Source organism: Equus quagga, chromosome 8 (assembly GCF_021613505.1).
Source record: "Equus quagga isolate Etosha38 chromosome 8, UCLA_HA_Equagga_1.0, whole genome shotgun sequence".
Classification (NCBI taxonomy): domain Eukaryota; kingdom Metazoa; phylum Chordata; class Mammalia; order Perissodactyla; family Equidae; genus Equus; species Equus quagga.
In genome coordinates this window covers 108,090,600-108,110,471 of record NC_060274.1, presented here as the reverse complement: position 1 = coordinate 108,110,471, position 19,872 = coordinate 108,090,600, and the positions used below count along the sequence as shown (strand labels likewise).

The window sequence follows — 19,872 nt, the reverse complement described above, 5'->3', positions numbered from 1 at the left end:
AATTTTTAATTATTTTCATCAAAATTTTACATGAACATAGTTTATAAAGTCAAGCAGTTCTCGAGGCTTATTATCAAAAATAGCAGCCGCTTGTCCATACACCCTTCACCCTCATGTTCATTTCTCAGAAATAACTACTTTAAACTTTTTTAGATATTTCTTTGAACAGTTATCTTCAAATCTCTCAACAACACACTTATATTGCTATTTCTTGATTTTTCAGTTTTGGGTATTAACTATTGATTTCCAGTTATGGAAGATGATGATCTAATCTTCATCTCCCTCCTCTCCCACCCATTCCCGCCCTCCCCCGCCAACAACTGTCCTTCATCCATCCTCCAAATATAGTTCTTGTTATCTTTGATTAAATCTATATTCCATGTTTAAGTATTATGAATAATCATAAAGTATATACTTGACATATTCTTTTTTGTACAACTTTTCCTCTTGGAGTTAATAATTTGTCACCTTTTTGTTTGCTTGGTTTTGTATACCTATTCCTAATACACCCCTAAATTCTGCCATATGTGTAACTCTAAACATATGAGGCATCCCACCAATTTGACCTTTGTGAAGATGTATTAGCAGAGTCCCCTCTTTGCTCCAATAAGCCCTGACTGCTATGCTGTCATTGTGGGCTCTCCCTTCAGCATCCTGCATGTCTCTTCACTTCTTTGCTCATTGAACCCATCTCTTTTCTGGGTCCATGTTTTCCTCTTTCTGAGTTTACTTCATTTTAACAGAGTACGTCCTTCAGGAGTTTGCTAAGAAAGAGTTGTACGAAAAAATTTCATAACCAGCATGTCTGAAGTTTGGAGATTTTAATACCGAAGGGTGGAAACAATTCCACCAGGGCCAACAAAAATCATTCCACTGAATGAAAACCGAGCCTGATGCTGCCATTTTGGGCTCCTCTTGCCATTAGGGGAACATAGTGCTTATGTATAAAAGGGGGTTCTGGAGCTGTTAGGAGTGGACTGACTCTTACTGAAGGCAAAAAGAGTTGCTTCTACAAGGTGGGGGCAAGGAGGAGTAGGAATGGAACCCAGATAATCCCTGAGATGCCTTTTTATAGCACCTGCTTAGTTAACAGAAGAGCACGTGACTCTACACGTGCAAGACCATCAGGCCTTGGGTTTTCCAGGAATGAAGGTTTGTGGTCTCCCTACCAGGATAAGAACCCCAACCAGCTGAGGCGCTGGTCAGAGCAAAGAGTATATGGAATGGGTTGTAGAGGAAGGGAGTCATAAACACTAGCTACTGCCTTGTCACCAAGATTCAGAAACAAGAACTAAAACTCCCACTCACATTTCTTTCTTTGCAGTAATACATACAATTTAAATTACTCCTTCTCTCATTTTTGTACATAAGGTATGTTTGTGGCTATTCAATTAACCATTTGGTCTAGAAGCTCTGGAATATGAAGGGAAGGGATCAACAAACCAGGGGACGAATGGACAGGCCCAGTGAACCCAGATTTGGAAATGGATGCAGTAACTGAGGAAGTTTCATGTTTTCTCTGTAAAGAGATCTTTTCCCCCAAAATAGAGGTATAATGTTAGTAGGAGATTACTTTTAATAGTGAAAAAAGTTGTAGAATAAGAGTGTATGTGGGTTTGGACAGTGTCAGAGAACCCAGGTCTCATGAAGGATGGCAAGGAGAAACAATTCTCCAAAGAAAATGACTGAGCAAGCCAGCAGAGTGACTTACCACAATCCCAAAGGAGCTCAAAGCAGACAATGAGTTGCAGCGGGTCAAAGCAAGACAGTTCGTTACTAACACAGCAAACAGCAGGAGCATCAGCATCGTGATACCAGCAGCCCTGACCCCAAGTCCCTCAGGGCAACACAATGGGCCCAGATGAGGGCCATGCACACAGTGGATGCATACAGCTAAGGAAGCCAGGGCTGAGGGCTCAACAAACTGTAACCAAACAGTAACTAAACCAGCACCCTCTCCCCGAGAGCATGTGGTCGTAAGGTAGTCATGCAGTAGTCACCTTGACCTACTTAATTGCCTATGTGACTAGCTACAGAAACAGCTCCAGGTCAGAGGACAATCAGGCGTTGAAATCTGACATACTTAGCAAGGACGTGCAGAGGTGCCTGAGGCCCATGGCAGAGTGCCTCTTCCAACAGAGAACAAAGAGTCAGCCTGTGACAGACATTTGTTATCAGCCGCCAGACATTCATTCCCCATGTTGTTGTTTTGTAATACCCCTCCATTTCCTTTGCTGAAACAACCCAGCCTGCTGCAGGGTTTGATGAGATGGTCAATTAGCCACTCCTACCTGAATCCCCAGAGCTGTTCTAAGACTGGCTCTTCAGCTGTCCCTTTGATCCTGTGAGCAAACCCCTATCCTTCCAATCAATTCTTTTTGATTTAAATTAGAGCTTTTCTTACTGGATTGGCCATCAAAGAACTCTAACTAATATAAAATGGTATCTATTCTCAAAGTGTTCATAGTCCCATGGAGGAGATAGACACGTAAACAAATAAGTACAATGATGTGAGAAATGCTATAATACAGGCATGCAGGGTACCGTGGTAGCATGGAAGAACTCCATCAGTAAGGGCAAGTATCATGAAAACAATAGTAGAAAATACAAGGAAAGTTATTTGGGTAAAGTGAAGGATATGTGACATCCTTGCAGTATTTAAATACATGTGCATTACAGAAACCACCAGAACTTGGGTATGGTGGGAACCTGAGGTTTAAGGGGAGCAGTGGCCAGTGAAGAAGCTGGAGAAATAGGCTTGGTCATTTATATCAAAGAGTTTGGTTTTATCAAAGGGAAGCTATAGTCAGATTTATGTTTCAGAAAGACTGCTCTATTAGAGGTATGGAAAGAAAATGCATTGGGAAGAAATCAGAGAGCCACCAAGAGTACAGACTTTGGAGTTAGACAGACTGGGTTCAGTTCCCAGCTCTGCTACTTACTACCTCAATGACCTTAAGCAAGTTCTTGAACCTCTCTATGGCTCAGGTTCATCATCTGGAAAATGTGATAATAAGAATATCTACCTCCCAATGAGTTGTGTGGATTAAGCGACCTTTATAAAGTCTGAGCATAGTGCTTGGCACATAAAAGTGTCCAATCAAGTCAGCTATTATTGTTATAATGATGACGGAGTCTGGGAGACCAATTGAGGTTATCACAATAGTCTAAAGAGAGTTGATGGAAGCTTAAACCAAGACAATAGAAGTGGAGGTGGAGATCTCTTAAATGTTTTAAACACACCTTATTAGTAGAATGATTTACCATTCATACAGGGAAACTTTTGAGAGTGGAATGGGTACATTTTAATAATGACACTAGGACAATAGGCATAACTTGGGAAGTATGGTCACCCTTCACATTAGCCTCTTCTAAGTTCAGCTTCTAGATGTCTCTCACCAGCAACAATAATGCTCACCATATTTGATTGTGACATGGGGAAAGGAAATTTGTTTTGTTAGTATTTTTATTGGAGGCAGGAGGAAACCCACGAACATTAGGTGTCCTCTCAGCTTAGATATCTTTTCTGACCCAATAGGATTTACTGCTCAGCCCAACTGCGCATGTACAAGGGGAGGGTAGTTATATTCTTTCTCCCTCCATCAATATATTTCCTACAGTGTGAAAACACGTCCTTCCAGCCTTTATTTGCAGACCAAGTAGCTCAAACATCATGGCAACCTTAATGGCCTTTCTGTGTCTCCAAAATAGGGTTCGGTATCCCTCCCATACCTTTCCTAAAGGCATGTAACTGTCCATCTGTCTTGTTCTCTCTAATATACCCAGCATTGAGCACAGTGTCTGGCACCTAGCAGGAGCTCAATAAATACTCATTGAATGTTGTGGTAGTATCCTCCAAGTAAATATTCCCCACTTGTCCGGAGGCTGGCCAAAGCTCCTGCCCCATCCCTGATACACACAGACACTGTGCTTCCAGTTTGCTTTCATTAGGTCCTGAGTAGGAAGAGTCAATTAGGACTTTCATTGATGGGTGGTCACCATCTTCCTTACCAGAAGCCATGTCTTCCTTAGCAACCAAAGTTTGCACGGCCCAGGGTGAGTCTTTATAGCTTTACCCTAACACAGGGAGTGGGGCGATAAAGACTCAATTTCTTGCACGAGGTAAGCGGGCAACACAAAGGTGTCTTCCAGTTGGTCACTAGCATTCTCAGGATTTCTTTCACTTTGGGCTTGTAGCAGCCCAGCCCGGTCCCCCACCCTCCCCCTCTGAAAGAGGAAGCTGGATTTCTCCCTAGGCCCTTTCCTCTGGACTAGCTTTCTTGGCTGCTTTAGGGTTTCAATTGAGCAGAGACAGAACATTTTTCCCACTTATTTTCACAAGGAGTGATCTGCTGCTCCTAATCATTCCTTGCCCAGCCTGGAGCCCCCACGGCACAGCCGACAGCAATTAAAGACTTACTTGGAGGTTTATTGGTGGAAGGACAGAAGCACTTTGTTATAAACACCATCTTACCTCTCCCATGGTAATTTGGCCCACAGTGGGAAAACAGCATTATAGGAGGTTGTAGCAAGTGCACTGAATGAAGCCAGGGAAGAGCACCCCATTTTGGCTAAGTGTCAGGGTCCCAAAAAGTTCTGTCCTAGGGAACTGGCTACAGGAGTCTGAAGGAAGTGCTCATCTGGATTGTCTTGTTCCCAGAGGCTGTGACTCAAGACCGCTCTCATGGGTACATTCATATTGATCGGAGAAACCACAGGCGAGACTGTCTTGTGGCAGCTGTCGGAATTGTCTACTTCAGTGGCAGGATCGGTGTTTCTGTTGGAGCCCAGGAATTTTGAAATCATTGAAAGCAATAGAAGAAAAAGAAGATATTGTTAAAAATCTAATTTAAAAACTGTTTTCTAATTATGTCTTTCCAGTACGAATGCCTCGAACGCAGATGTGAATATGGAAATGATGGGCAGTGACAATACGTATATAGGATATGACGTATCTAAGAGTGACTCGAGGAGAGAAAGCCAAGCAGGAGTGAGGCCGGAGCTAAGGCCTGCTCTGCTGAAGTCAAACAGACACTCTCCAGCTCTTAAGCGTTGCTTTTATTTGTTGAGAACCTAACGCATCATGACTCAAAGACAAAATCGGAACCCACTGGATCTGCCTGATGCCCACTATAACCTGCCAGGCATCAACCTAAGGGCAAAGAAAACAGTTCTTCAAAAGAATAGCAACTTAAAAAAAAAATCACAGCCACTTATTCTGTCTAGAAAAACACACAGTGTAGCTAAAATGTTTTTTAAAATTTTGATTCCAAGTGAAATACGTATTTATTTTAAATGAAAAAAATAGAAACCATAAAACAGCACCAAAAAGAAAATAAAAATCACTCACACTGTAACTATTCAGACACAACTGCAGTGAGGTTTTTCTTTAAGTGAAAATATTTTTAGAATTATTTAGCTAGACTAGCAATATGGCCAAATAATCTAAAAACCTCTTTGCCACAAAACACCTAGAAATGCTGGATAAAATATAAAAAGCATAATTTTAAATGCATTGTTGAACTCACAAAAAGTAAAGAAAAATCCCAGGGGCCAAAAATTAAAGACCAGCAAAGTGAATGTGAGCAGAAACCGGCGCTGCCCGAGGGACTTGCCAGTCTTGGTCACCCAGGGCAGGGGTTTTCATGGGCATGTGACACAGGAGATAAGGTCTTGGGCCCAGGCTAGGTGTGGTGTTAAGTGAGGTTTTTGCATAAATCCAGGACTTTCAAAACTGCATTCTTGGCAAAAAGATACACCAGAAAGCAATCCACCCGGGACAGCAAGCTCATCTACATTCACCCGGATCCTAGGTCAAAAGGAAAGTCTCTTCTGAAATTTCTTATCTTTGGGCCTGTCCTCATGCTAGTTTGAAGTCTGAAACGAAATGGTCCAAGAACTCCCAAGCTGAGAAATGAACATAAACAACTTCTCTTGAGCCAGTAATATCTCCGAGGCACCTGACAGAAGCAAACTTAACAATGGTTCTTTGGAGGCCTTCCCCCTCCCTTCCTATAAGTTAGGCCAATATGAGTCCCACGTTTGAGATGAAGATCTGTTTGAGATGAGCTAAAGACAGCTCCAAGACCCACGTGATATCAGTATCTGCATGAGAGGAAGCAGGCAGAAACAACAGGGTATCTGATGTATCTAAAAACCGGAGCGCTCCTAAATTTCCCACAGTCCCTCAGCGGTGAGTGCCGGTGGCGAATTTAAGAAGAGAGCTGGAAGTTAAGTGTGAGGGGTCAGCCATGAAGTCTGAAGGGACTGGAGCGGTCTATGCCTCATGAACTCTCCAAACCATCAGAACACTCTCCCTTGCAGGACACAGCTTCAAGCTAAGGAAAAAACCACTGGAGATTGAATTCAAATTGAGTAAGATAGAAGCAAAGGAAAGAGAAAGGTCAGCTAAAGATAAGAGAGAGGAACACGACCCGGGAGGGCTGTAAACACTTCACAAAATGACACAAGAGGGAGCTCTAGAGCTGGAACCAGAAAGCTACCCTGAGGAGTGCCTCCACCCCAAAGGTTCAGGAAAACCATTTCAGGTAAAAAGCAGCATCAGTAAAGGATCATAATCAAACGCCACACAAAATTATATGAGAAAGAAAGAGGATATGAGGCATAATATATCCATAGAGCACATAAAATAAATCCATGAAAGCACATGAAAAAGATGTGCCTACAAAACGAAAAGAAACTGCTACTTAGCATTTCAAAAGGAGCCAAAAGAAACTAAGAAAATGAAAGAATACATGAAAGACCAATAGAAGTCAGAATTTAAAAGATTTATAGAGGAAGTGATAAAGCTGAGAAAAGCATTAGACATTTTCAGGAAACAACAATTATTTCCAAAACGAAGCCTTAAACTATAAACAACACAAGAGCAAAGAAAGCAGATAATGCCTTAAGAGAGAGAAAAGGCTAAAGGGAAGAGAGTTTAAAGAATACAAAAGAAAGAGAAAGTGACAGATCTCGTAGATGGGCAAAGATGATCCAACATACAAACCATAGGAGCACCCAAAGAAGAAAATTTTACATTGTATTTCAAGAAAACTATCTTGGAACTGAAAAAAGGAAAAGACTGGAAAGTACATATAAGGCACCCCATGACCTGGGAGAACTGACCCAGCATGACCAGCACTGGGATGCTGCCCTAGGGCGAGGCCATAAAAGCTTCGGGAGAGAGGATGTGTGCAGAGTTCTTTTTATAGAGCTGCTGCCTCTTCCCCCTGAAACTGAAAGAAAGGGGCTTCTGGGCCCACCCAGAGAGCTTGAGCTGTGGTCCCTGGGGCAGGGAGACCCAGTAGGTGGGGGCACAACTCCTGCCCAGAAAACATGGAGGACGGTAGATATGGGAGAAGGGATTTCTTTGGTGGTGGAGTGAAGAGGAGTTGCCTCTGTGTTCATAAGGCATGGTCCTCCTCTCCAGTGGCCAAAGTGTGAGAGGTCATTTCCCGAGGACCAGATGTGGGCTGTATCAGAGACAGAGAGAGAGCCAGCCTGGAGCCACTGTAAGCCCTACCCAAGAGGACTCCCTTAAAGAGTAACGGGTCTCTGACAAGCAGGGCCTGGGTGGCACGGATGCCTGCAGAGCCAGGGCCTGAGGAGGGGTGGTGGCCACACGCAAGGAAGGTGTCACAGCATCACCAGAGTTGCAGTTGGGGGTGGGGGAGCGGCAGATGGAGGGCTTCAAAGAACCCGAGAACGCTCATAAGAGGGAAAAAGTCAACTTTAAACATGCGAACAGAAAGAGCGGAGTGAGAACCCAGTCCCCACTATGACAGGTCATCTTAACATGGGGCCAGACTGAGAGAAGGGAGAAGACGTGATCAGGGCAGAGATTTGATAATTTTCAGGCACTAGATATTTTACTTTCAGAATTGATGCTACTTTTGCAATTTAAAGGGACCAAAGGACCTTTTATGTTCTAAGAGGGAGCCCACATGCTATGGGGCCTGCCCAGAACCAGCTTTTTATCCAGGGGCAAGAGGAAAATTCCTCCCACTGAAAAAATTATAAAGAGAAGACAAAAATAAATTTGCATTTTGGTGATAACCTACAGGTTGTAGTTGTTCAACATACTGGATACATGATCTTGTTTGGGGTTTCTATCACTTGTTACAGAAAGAGTCTGATACAGTTACTTAGTAAATTAGTAAAACTTTGTAGCCAGCAGTGGTCTCCCTTTTGGGTTACTGTCTAGTCTGTCCATTTTACAGAAGAGATAGATGAGGCAAAGAGAACTCGGGCTGTTGTCTTACCCCAGGGACCTTTGTGAGCTGGGGTTGGAGATAGTCAATAGGATCTAACTCCATGAGCCTGCTTTATTAGCATACCCTTCTTTGAATCAATTTCTTCCTCCCTTTTATTGAGCATCTTCCATATGAAAACACTGGGGTTTACCTAGGAAATATTCAGATCAATCAGCCACAGACCCTGTTTTCAAGGACAGGCTTACAACAAAATTAAGGGGAAAAGTCACATGCATACATGTCTAGAATAAAAAGAAGGAACTGAGATAGGTTGGCAAGGGTGTCGCTGACCCTACCCAGGCCTGTTTGCTGCGGGAAGGGATGCTGGGACTGCCTGCATGGAAGACCCACCTGTCTGCTGGGAGCTGGGACCTTCCTGCGAGATGTGAGAAACTGCCACTGGTCTGCTCGGCTGCCAACAGCATGAAGCTTTCACTGGGCTGGGAGGATGATGGGAGGCTGCTTTCTGGCTGGATGGAGAAATGGACAGTCAGATGACGAGGTCTGCTCCCTGATAGTTCTTGGCCTCTTTGGGCCAGAACCTTGAAGGCCCTCACTTGAGTCTTCCAGCCTACCCCTGGGGACCTGTTCCTCAGACATTAAGCCCCAGAATAATCAGACCAAAAACGAGGCCCCTAGAAGGATCACCTCCTCTCTCTGATGGGCTGCTGTGACTACCTCACCCAGAACACAAGATCTGAACATTAAGAACCAGTGCAGGAGAGCTCCGCAAGCTGACTTTGGAAGTCAGTGATCGCATACCTAAAGCATACAACTTATACGAGAGGGGGAAAGTGTTTGGATTCTGAAATCTGAAGGTTTTAGGCAATCTAATCTATCAAGCTTTTCCTTCCTGTGCTTCTACCCTCAGCAGGTCCTGGAAAAGCCTTCTATGTGTCAAAAGAAAAAAACGTCTTAAATAAACTGAAAGGGAAAAGCAAATCCTTGGGGGAAATATTTGTGAAAACTTGTGATTAAAGGGTTAAAATTCTTGATGTATAGAAAGCTTTATTTTACAAATAGATTTAGAAAAACACAAGGCTGCCAACAGAAAAACGGCCAACACAACAATGCAAAACAACCATGTAATCATGTTCAAACTTGTTGAAAATGAAAGAGAGGCCACCTTTTTAGCTATCATATTAGAAAATCTGTTAAAATTTATCCTTCTCAATTGTGATCAGGATTCAGTGACACAGACACTCATATTATTGGAGAAAGTATAATTTGGTATGAACTTTCTGGAAATAATCTGGCAATATGTATCGAGAGCCTTAAAAATGTTCACACTCTTTGAATTCTGTTTCTAAAAATCTATTCTGAGAATACAATCAGAAATGTGGACAATACACATACATGCTTGTTTTTAGCATCATGTATAATAATGAAAAGTTAGAAACAACTCTGAACGTCTGATGTTAGAAGAATGGTGAAGTAAATTTTAATTGATTAATACAAGAGAATAGCATGAAATTATCAAAATGATGTGTATGAAGAGCTTTCAAAAGAAATGGAAAAGTGCTTATGATATAACCTAAACTGAAAAAAGCAACATTCATAAATGTCCTTAATGTCCTCGAATATATAAATTAAAAATTAAGTTAAAATGAAAGACGAGAAGGAAATATGCCAAAATGTTCCAAGTGATTGCTTGGGGCTGGAGAGAAGTGAGGGTGATTTTTCTGTTATTTTCTCGTTTTCCTCAGTGAGCATTATTCCTTTATAGTACTGAAAAAAAATCGGCAAAAACCAGAAAACAATTTTTATGTGAGTTAAGTACTTTACTGCTCATTTTTGGGAAAACGAAATTAATTTGCTTTTTATGCTTGTAGACCTCAATTGGGTGTGTGCATATCGTGGACCCTTGAAAATGAAGTCTGCTCGTGCCCCCCCAACAGTGGACTTTAATATCCATCAGTCCTCACGAGGCTTGATCAGATGCCTCTGATTCCCCCAACTCTCTATGGATCTTGGTGAGAGGGCCCCACTTACTGTTGTTCCGGTGGAGCTGCTGGACATCTTGGGCACTAGGCAGTGAGTGAACTGGATTCTTGGGTCTTTGGTGGTGATGGACAGACCTTGCTGCAGAATTTTCACCAGGCGGATCCAGAATTGAAACACTGCCTCTGGATGTTCTTCGTGGAGCTTCAGGTAGTAGATCTTTTCAGCCACTGTCCTAACCCTCAGGATGCGTTGGAGCCGGTCACAGATTCGTAGCTCCACATACTTCAGAGGGAGAATCCTGGACACAATCAAGAAATTCCCACAGCAGAGAAGCCCATGATTTTAATCAGTCAGGTGCCTACCTAGACCTTGGCTCAACCTCACTAGGCTCCCACCTCTGCTTGGGGGATGCCCAAGGGAGAAAGCTCGTGGTCTGAGAGTGGGAATGATTACTAAGACCAACTCTTCTTTAAGTTCCAGGGCCTTAGTTATTAAAGAATCTGCCCACATCAATAGCAATGGCTGGTAGTCAACATATAATATCTCATTTAATCATCACAACAACCCTTTGATGAAGGAAAGATAAGTATTATTAATTCCATTTTACAGATTTGGAAACTGAGGCTCAAAGAAACTAAGTGATTTGCCCAAGTTTAGATCTTCTTACATAGGAACTGGAACTAAGGTTTTCTGACTCCATTTCCAGGTCTCCTTCTTCCTATATCCTGATTAACTGTCTTGAAAGAGTAAGGAGAAGGATGGATGTCTCCTACACTTCCAGTACTTTTTCTTCAATATCAATACCTCATAATCCCACTTGACTTTCATACCCCTCACCTTTTTTCGGAAACTCCCTAAGTCTATTTTGACAAAATAAAAATAAGCAAAAGGAAGCCAAGATCCTCAAAAACTAGGCTGAGACAGGGCCAGGTACTCCACCCACAGCACCAAGCACAGTGCTTGGTACAAACAGATACTAAGTAAATATTTGGTAAATGAATGAATGAGCTCTACATAGTTTATACACTAAAGAACACGGTGCTTTCTTTTCATCTAAAGTCCAGCTGCAAAACAATGCAGTCAGTCATCCCACCCTTTCTGGCCCCTCCCTCAAGCCTTTCTGTACCTGCTGAGGGTGATGACTGGAGCACAACCAGGTATGCCCCGGGTGGAAGACTGACCCTGGGGCCAGGTGACGTTGGCCATCAGGAGGACGTTGGGGAGTGGCAAGGAGGGCACCGAGGAGGTCACCCCAAGGATCACAGTGGTAGATCCTTTATAGACATCCAGCCAGTTCCCGGGCTTAGTGACCTAGAAATCAACACCAGGTACAGGGGTTAGAGAGAAGCAAAAGACAAGGGTGGAAGGTATAGGTGCTAAAAAGTGGCACTTCAACTTGTGACAGGCTTGGAGCACCGGTGCTTCTTGCAGGCACGTGGCACATTTGGTGGGGCCATGACCTGCATCCATCCTTTTTGTTGGTCTCCCCAAATAGACTTAAGCTCATTGCCAAAAGGAATGCCATATTGCCCTTCTTCATGTCCTCTGCATTACCTAACTTTAAAAGGATACACGAGTAAGGAAAAGCTGAGTTGCATTAAAATTTTATTCCTCCATCCTTGGGTAGAAGAAGCCAGGACAGGTTTCCAATGGTCTGGAAGGGAGATTGTGTGAAGAAAGTTCCAGAAGGGGAGGGGAGCAAGGAAAGAGCTGTTGAATGGGCAAGACCCAGGCAGTCCAACTTGAGACAGGTTTGGGGAGCTTGCCCCAAGATGAGGGAGGGCCGGGCTTGTTGCTGGGTCTTGAGTGTAATGAGGACCTCTGCTCTTGCAGCTCCAGGGGTTGTGGCATGACAGGGAGACTAGATGCCTGGCACTGGGACAACAATGTCTCAGCTAAGACGTCCTCACCTCACTGTCCACGGCAGGCAGAGAAGCACCCAAACTGCGGCCTCTGAGGAAATACAGGGCCCTGAGTAAGGAACAGCAAAGGGGTGGCCCCTATGTTCCCAAGACAAGAGGACCTTTGCCCAATGTTCTAGACTTTGTAAGACCACTGGGACCATTTCACAGTCCCAAGTGGAACTAGGGACAAAGAGAAAGCCCCAGGGATGACTGAAATTTAAGTTCCCACAAACCTGAACAGACGGTGCTCCAAGAAAAGTGAATTTTGATTTTGGAAAAAAAAAGTGACATTTCTTGGAGCTGCATTGTGGAATGAAACTCATATCACCACAAATCAGAGAGGGCTGCACACACTGAGAGTAAGTGCTAAAGAAACCCTTGTGGGTGATGCTGCTTGGAGGTGAGGGAGTGAGGGTGATGCTGAGGAGAGGGATGGAGGGAGCAGCACAGCGGTGTGGGCGGGTCATCTCAAGGAAACCTTAACTCGGTGGTCGAGGGTCAGCTTCAGCAGGCAGGCCTTTCCCCGCCCCGGCACAGTCTGAGTTTCCTGCTGCCTGAGACACTTATCGTCCAGCCAGAGAAACTAAACAGTTCTAATATTAGGCCAAAGAGAATATACGAAGAGAATAAACCTGCTACCAAAATAGAATCACATCCAAACAGAAATGACTAGAAATGGTGTCCGAAGTCTGGATCTCCCAGGTTACTGCTCCCTCTCCACTGAGAGTGTGTTAGGAATGAGTGCGTCCCCAGGTTGCCCGCTGATGGCCCAGCTATGCTGCTCCCTGGGGCAGCACAGGAACCATGGAGCACCGAGAGCCATGAACCAGCTTTCTGAAATCTGGGGGACTTCGATCAGAGAGGAGCTCGCTGCTCTGTGAAGAGTCTCCTAATTAAGCCAATTCCCACCTCAAACTGTTTCCACTCTCTCTCCCCTGTAACTCCCTACCGCTTTTCAACTCCATCAAATGCATTCTGGACTGCAGACCCTCCCTGAGCCTTCCAACCTCCTGCCTGAGGCAGGCACTTGCAGTCCATCTACCTGGGATGTCCTCTCCCTGCTCTTCCACTTACCAAAGTCTCAGCAAGATCTCGAAGAACAGCTTAAGGCCCTGTCTTCTGGGAAGCTTTCTTCAACTGCGTAAGTCCAGAGAGAGCGCTCTGAATTCCCTCGGCCCCGCTCTCTGTGCTCACACTTTAGGGATTGGCTGGTCAAACCATCTGACATAGAGCTTTCTTAGCAGTTACTATTTTGTAATATGCCCTTGACACCTACAGATTCATAAGCTTCTGAGCCAGGGACACTATCTGTTCTCTCTTTGCACCTCCTGCTGGGCACACAGCTTGCTGATTAACTGGTTATGCCACACCTGCAAAGGAGCACAGGTGCGCAGGTTCTGGCCAGATCATGAGAGAGCGATGGGCAGCACCTCAGTAAGATGTCATACATATTAAAATAACTGCCTCACATCCTTGAGGCTCCATGCTTCCCAGGCCACAGATGCTCACTTCCATTGGTCATGTCACCACCCTTTGGGGGATGGTAGAATCTGGCCAAGGCCCATTTATCCAGGGGCCTTGCTCTCAAACAAGGCTGTTTCTAAACCATCCCAGAGAGAGGAGGTTAGATTTCAGAGCAGGGATTCTGACAGCCACCTTCATCCCCTCTAACCAGCCAGTTTGCACTAGTGGCCCCAGGAGGGGGCCTGTGGATACCGCCTGGGGAGTGAGCTCTGATGTCTTCTTTTGCAGGGTATAACTCTATTTCCTTAAAGCATGTGACCTGCAGGGAGCCCCAGGATGCTATAGGCACCAAGAGGTGAACTTAGGACCCAGACCCTCTGGTTTCTCTAGCCATAGTGGCTTCTTTCTCCTCCCCAGGGCTTTCAAAGGCCACAGCATTTTTGGACCAAGCCCTGGGAACAGGTTTTGGAAAGGGAAAGAAAATTGGTCCTGAGCTGCACAAGGGTACCTGGATAAAGTTGCTTTCAAACACCATCGAATCGGAGAACAAGTTGAATTCTGGAGAATGAATCAGTTGACAAAGAAGGCCATCTTCCACTCCAAGTTCCACTCCAGGGCCTGGTTCCCTGACCTCACGTGGGAGGCCCCTAATTTTATTCATTGGTTCTTTGGAAGAAGGGGCTGGGGAACATCTCTGGGGCTCCACGCAGACCCAGCCCACCTCCAGGTGTTGGTGTGACCACTACTCCCCGCACCTCCACAGCTCCACCTCCCCTCCTGACTTACGGGCTGTCCAGCAGGCTGGAGAGCCTGTCAGCTCACAATGGCAGGAATGACATCAGGGAATGTGATGGGTGACAACAGGAAAGGAAAAAAGAAGAGGAAAGGAAGGATTTGGGGTGAGGAGGGTTCTTCTCTCCCCTTTCCTGCTTGCTACAAACTAGCCGTAATGTGGCCTGTTCCATGTGTCACTCAATCTCCCCCCAAACACGAGTAAAATGACTCTCCCAAGATTGTGCCAAGACAGCAGTGAGCTGGCCCAAACAGCAGGGAAGGCTCTCGAGAAACCCTCAGGCTTCAATCCTCCCCTTCACAGTGAAGCCTCACAAACTTCCTAAGTGTGAACCATTCACCTAAAATCAGGCCGTCCCCCGGCCAGCAACGCTCAGACGGGGGACAGCACTTGACCCCAGTCTTCCCTTCCCCATCTCATGGGATAAAATGAGAATTTTTTTTTTTTTAACACCAGGTAGTTAACAAAGCAGAGAGGTTTATTTATTTGGAAACAGCGGGCCAAGAAAGAATTAGTGACCCAGGGGTATGCTGGAGCCAGTGCAAAAAAGGTCACAAGATCCAATTGTTAAATTTTCAGGCACTTTACAAGCCAGTTGTTAAACACAATCACCATTAAAAATTATCTAAACTTACAATTAAATTACATAAAAAACAAAGTTAATAAACAGCCCAAACTCATCACTTCTTAATTACGTTTTACTCCTCTCTATACCCTGAGGATATTTGCTTCTATGCGGTAGAAACACCATACAACAGCGTACTGCTGTTGCGTATCTCTTCTCTGCGTGTTCAGGAACTTCACGCTGGTCACTATCTTGAAACCAGCTACTTGAGAGTTATGTATACCATGGAAATCAGCAAATGCCAAAAGTGAGGCCTTGATTTATTGTTTTGTTGACTGTCTAGACTAAAGTGATAGAGAAAATGTTAATGATGCAGACTTAACTTAAAAGTGTATCTGTAGCTGTTATATTGTGGGCACAAAAAAATATGAGGAAATAGCCTTCCAGTATTTGTAAGCTATTCTCTGATTTAGGAAAGAAGTTGCTTAAGTCATTGACAAACATGTAAAGTTCCAACATACAATTTTGCTATTTCACTTCTGCCTTATTCATTAACGTAAGTGGAAAAATCAACAGACACTCAGGTTGGAACTACCCTTGTTTGTTGCAGACTATAGCTGGGCAGCTACCAGGCTCTCTCAGTTTGGTGCTTATTCAAGGAGTAAGCCAAGGGGTTAAGTCAGTTCTCTCAAGTGTTTTGAACTCTCAGAACACACTGCTCTGGTCCCCCGGAGACCCGGCTTAAATCTCCTGGTGCTTCTCCTACCACCCCCGCTCCCAGCATCCTGCACCGCCCCCCCCCCCCACCTCCATGGAGGCCTGTTTCTCATTGGTGCTTCCCCAAAGTTGTTACATCAGAAGCAGGAGTTTATATCTCATTGGCTTATTTTTTCTTAAGACTTGCTCATCAGAAGAGAAAACTAACTTTTACCTTATTTATTGATACAAAGTCTATAATACTAGAAACTCAAACATTCAAACAACTTTCAAGTTTACTACTTTTGCTTTCTTATCATGGTACTCTCTGTTCTTGACACTTTTTCTCCTTTCCTTGTAAAAGAAATAGGAAGTTTCGTTACAGTGTTGTAGCACATAAACCAAAAACTTAAATGCACAGAGAACATCAGCATGGCCCCGTGTGCTGGAGTACCTCACTTATTTGTGAAGTAGGCTCTCGTTTTAAGCAAGTAGAATATTCACTGCAACATTGTTTGCAATAACCTAACACTGGAGACAACCTAAATGTCCAGAGCTAAAGCAGAGCACCAGTTAAATAAATTATGATACATCCATATGTTGTAGTTTGTAGTCATTAAAAGAATAAGGCAGGCACTGGCCTGGTGGCTCAGTGGTTAAGTGCGCACATTCTGCTTCGGCCGGTTTGGATCCCAGGTGCAGACATGGCACCACTTGGCAAGCCATGCTGTGGTAGGCGTCCCACATATAGAGGAAGATGGGCATGGATGTTAGCTCAGGGCTGGTCCTCCTCAGCAAAAAGAGGAGGATTGGCAGCAGATGTTAGCTCAGGATAATCTTCCTCAAAAAACAAAACAAAACAAAAAAAGAATAAGTCAGCTTTATATATACTGATATGGAATGATTACCAAGACTTATTTTTTAAAAAATACGCTATCACTTGGGTAAAAGGAATAAAAAAAAAGATATATACTCATATATCCTTGAACACATCCAGACAATTTCTGGGAGGAGAAAAATACGGTTGCCTTAGGAGACGGAGGGCATTGGTAAGTGTGGTGACAAAAAAAGACTTCTTTTTCACAGTATGCTTTTTTGTACTGTTTGAATTACAGTCACGCATTGCTTAATGATGGGGATAGGTTCTGAGAAACGTGTCACTAGGCGATTTCGTCGTTGTGGGAACATCGTAGAGTGTACTTACACAAACCTAGATGGTACAGCCTCCTATACACCTAGGCTACACGGGCTAGCCTATTGCTCCCAGGTTACACACCTCAAACTGTACTGAATACTGTGGGCAATTTTAACACAACGGTAAGTATTTGTGTATCTAAGCATAGAAAAGGTACAGTAAAAATAAGGTATAAAAGATTAAAAAATGATACCCCCGTACAAGGCACTTACCATCAACGGAGCTTGCAGGACTGGACGTTGCTCTGGGTGAGTCAGCGAGTGAGTGGAGAGTGAAGGTGAAGGCCCAGGACATTACTGCTCACTACTGTAGGCTTTATAAACACTGTGCACGTAGGTTACACTAAATTTCTTTTAAAAATATTTTTCTTTCTTCAATAATTAATGTTAGCTTACTGCAACTCTTTTACTTTATGTTTTTTAATTTTTTTAACTTTTTGACTCTTTTGTAATAACAGCTTAAAACAAACACATCATACAGCTGTAAAAAATATTTTTTCTTTATATCATTATTCTCTAAGCTTTCATCTATTTTTAAATTTTTTTAAAACTTTTTAAAGCTTTTCCGTTAAAAACTAAGACACAAACACACACATTAGCTTAGGACTACATGGGTCAGGATCATCAATATCACTGTCTTCCATCTCCACACCTTGTCCCACTGGAAGGTCTTCAGGGGCAATAACGCACATGGAGCTGTCATCTCCTCTGATAACAATGCCTTCTTCTGGAATACCTGCTCAAGGACGGCTTGAGGCTCTTCTTGAGGAGGTGTCACTCTTTTCAGAAAGATGTCAATGCTGGTTTGCTTCTTTTCTTCATTATAGATTTGCTTCTAAGTAGATAATGCACCATGAACATTCCTCTCTATTCATGAAAACCTTTTGCTGTTGGGGTCCATGTTTTCAAACTTTTTAAGGAGCTGGTTGAGGTCTGCAAAAGCTTTTGCTAAACACTTCACTGTGAATTTTCTTGGGGCTTCTTTTTCTTCCCTGAAGTTTCCTTTTCTCTTACCTCTTCTTCAGCTCTGCGTTCCTGTTCCAGTTCCAACAACCCCTCATTAGTCAGTTCCTCAGGATCCACCTCTAGGAGCTCCTCAGTGTCGTCTTCATCTACATCCAGGTTAAAGTTGTCTTCCGTCTGAACCACAGCCTTGTTGATTTCGCAACGTCCTCATCCTTGGCGAATTCTTTAACGTCATGGATGAACCTCAAGTGTCTTCTTCCAGATGCCATTCATACAAACTTTGTGATACACCCCAAGCCCAAGTAAGGTTCTTGATGCAGTCACAGATGTTGTAATCTTTCCAGAATTGCATCAGTGCCTTCCTCAGTTGCAGCAATAGCCTGGGCAAAGGTCCTTCCTCAGGTAGTAGGCCTCAAAAGCTGCTATAACTCCTTGATCTATTGGTTGGATCCAAGACATAGTGTTTGGAGAGAGAAACACTGATTTGATATTGGAATGAAGATCACCTACGGAATGAGGATGTCTGGGAGCACTATCAACAATAAGTAAAATCTTGAAAGGTATGTTCTTCTCCAAACAGCACTTCTCCATTTTGCCAGCAAAGCAATTCAGGAGAGCATCTTAGAAGAGGAGCTGGGTCATCCATGACTTCTTATTGCTCCTGTAGTACACTGGCAGTGATTGCTTATTGATATGCTTGAAGGCCCTGGGGTTCTCACTGTGCCAGATCACAAAGGGTTTCAATTTGTAGCCTGCATCATTGGCCTCAAGCAAGACTATTATCCTGTCCTTTAAAGCCTTGAAACCTGGCATTGACATGGCTTCCTTATGGATGAAGTCCTTTCAGGCATCCATTTCCAGAATAGGGAGGTTTCGTCTCTATTGAATATTTGCTCTGACAAGTAATTTTCTTCTACAATCAGCTTATCTAGAGTTTCCAAAAATTCTTCAGCTGCCTTCACATCAGCACTCGCAGACTCCCCACTCACTTCCGCATTACGTGATGAATGACGATTCCTGAATCATTTAAACCACTTAAAGCTAGCAGTAAATTCGACATTGCAGTTGGGCCCAGCCTTTTTATTCAACATCACAAACAAACTTTTTGCTTTGGTTGTGATCATCACAGTGCTGAGAGGGAAATGCTTCCGTGTCTGGTCTTCCATCCAGGTCATCAGAAGTTTCTCCAGGTCTGGCAGAGGCCCTTCTCAAATTTTTGTTTGTCTCATTACCTTCAATGAAGAAGACACTTTAACAGCTTCCGTCACTTTGTTCTCGTTCTTCAAGATCATAGCTATGTTGGAATGGGACATGCCTGACTGGCAAGCAATAACCATCACTGATTTTTCACTTTTGTAGTCCTTAATCACCTTTAATTTTGTTTCTGGGTAATCACTCAACATGATCTCCTACTGGCAACATTAGTAGTGGATTTCGCACTCTAGGGGTAATGATGAACAAAACAACATGAGATTAAATCAAGCAAAGAGAAAATGATGCAATCAAGAGACACGGTAAACATGAGACGTATGAGGCTGCTGCCGGAGCAGCACGGCATACTGCTTTACGGTCAACTCTTTTTTTTATAAGTAGAAGAGGACACCCTAAAATAACAATAAAAAGGACAGAATAGTAAACATATAAACCAGTAACATAGTCATTTATTATCAAGTATTATGTATGTACATTAAATATCTGTGCTACACTTTTATATGACTGGCAGCACAATAGGTTTGTTTACACCAGCATCACCACAAACATGAGTAATGCATTGTGCTACGATATTACAATGGCTATGATGTCACTAGGCAACAGGAATTTTTAAGCTCCATTATGACCTTATAGGACCACTGTTGCACATGCTGTCCATCATTGAGTGAAACGTCATCATGCGGCACATGACTGTATTTATCATGAGCATGTATTCTTTTTTTTTTGGTGGGGAAGATTGTCCCTGAGCTAACATCTGTGCCAATCTTCCTCTATTTTGTATGTGGGATGCCGCCACAGCATGGCTTGATGAGCAGTGTGTAGGTCTGCGCCCGGGATCCGAACCAGCGAACCCTGGACTGCCAAAGCAGAGCACACAAA

General features: G+C 43.6%; 1 protein-coding gene across 7 annotated transcripts in view; it reads right to left on the bottom strand.

Moving 5' to 3' along the window:
* Positions 1-338: 338 nt before the first annotated feature.
* The window catches only part of GARIN1A (golgi associated RAB2 interactor 1A), a 31,581-nt gene continuing 12,047 nt past the window's right edge, over positions 339-19,872 (bottom strand). Inside the window, exons 1-6 of one of the 7 annotated variants that reach the window (XM_046669728.1) lie at positions 17,029-17,307; positions 14,076-14,193; positions 11,326-11,510; positions 10,248-10,497; positions 8,607-8,725; positions 339-4,777 (exon numbers count right to left, since the gene is read on the bottom strand). In XM_046669728.1, coding sequence (XP_046525684.1) covers positions 4,579-4,777; positions 8,607-8,725; positions 10,248-10,497; positions 11,326-11,510; positions 14,076-14,102 — 780 coding nt within the window. In that variant the 5' untranslated portion in view covers positions 14,103-14,193; positions 17,029-17,307 and the 3' untranslated portion in view covers positions 339-4,578. Of the gene's footprint in view, positions 4,778-8,606; positions 8,726-10,247; positions 10,498-11,325; positions 11,511-13,177; positions 14,331-14,353; positions 15,694-17,028; positions 17,308-17,808; positions 19,223-19,872 lie in introns of those variants that run through there. The other 6 variants (XM_046669730.1, XM_046669733.1, XM_046669727.1 and 3 more) reach the window with 6 other exon arrangements.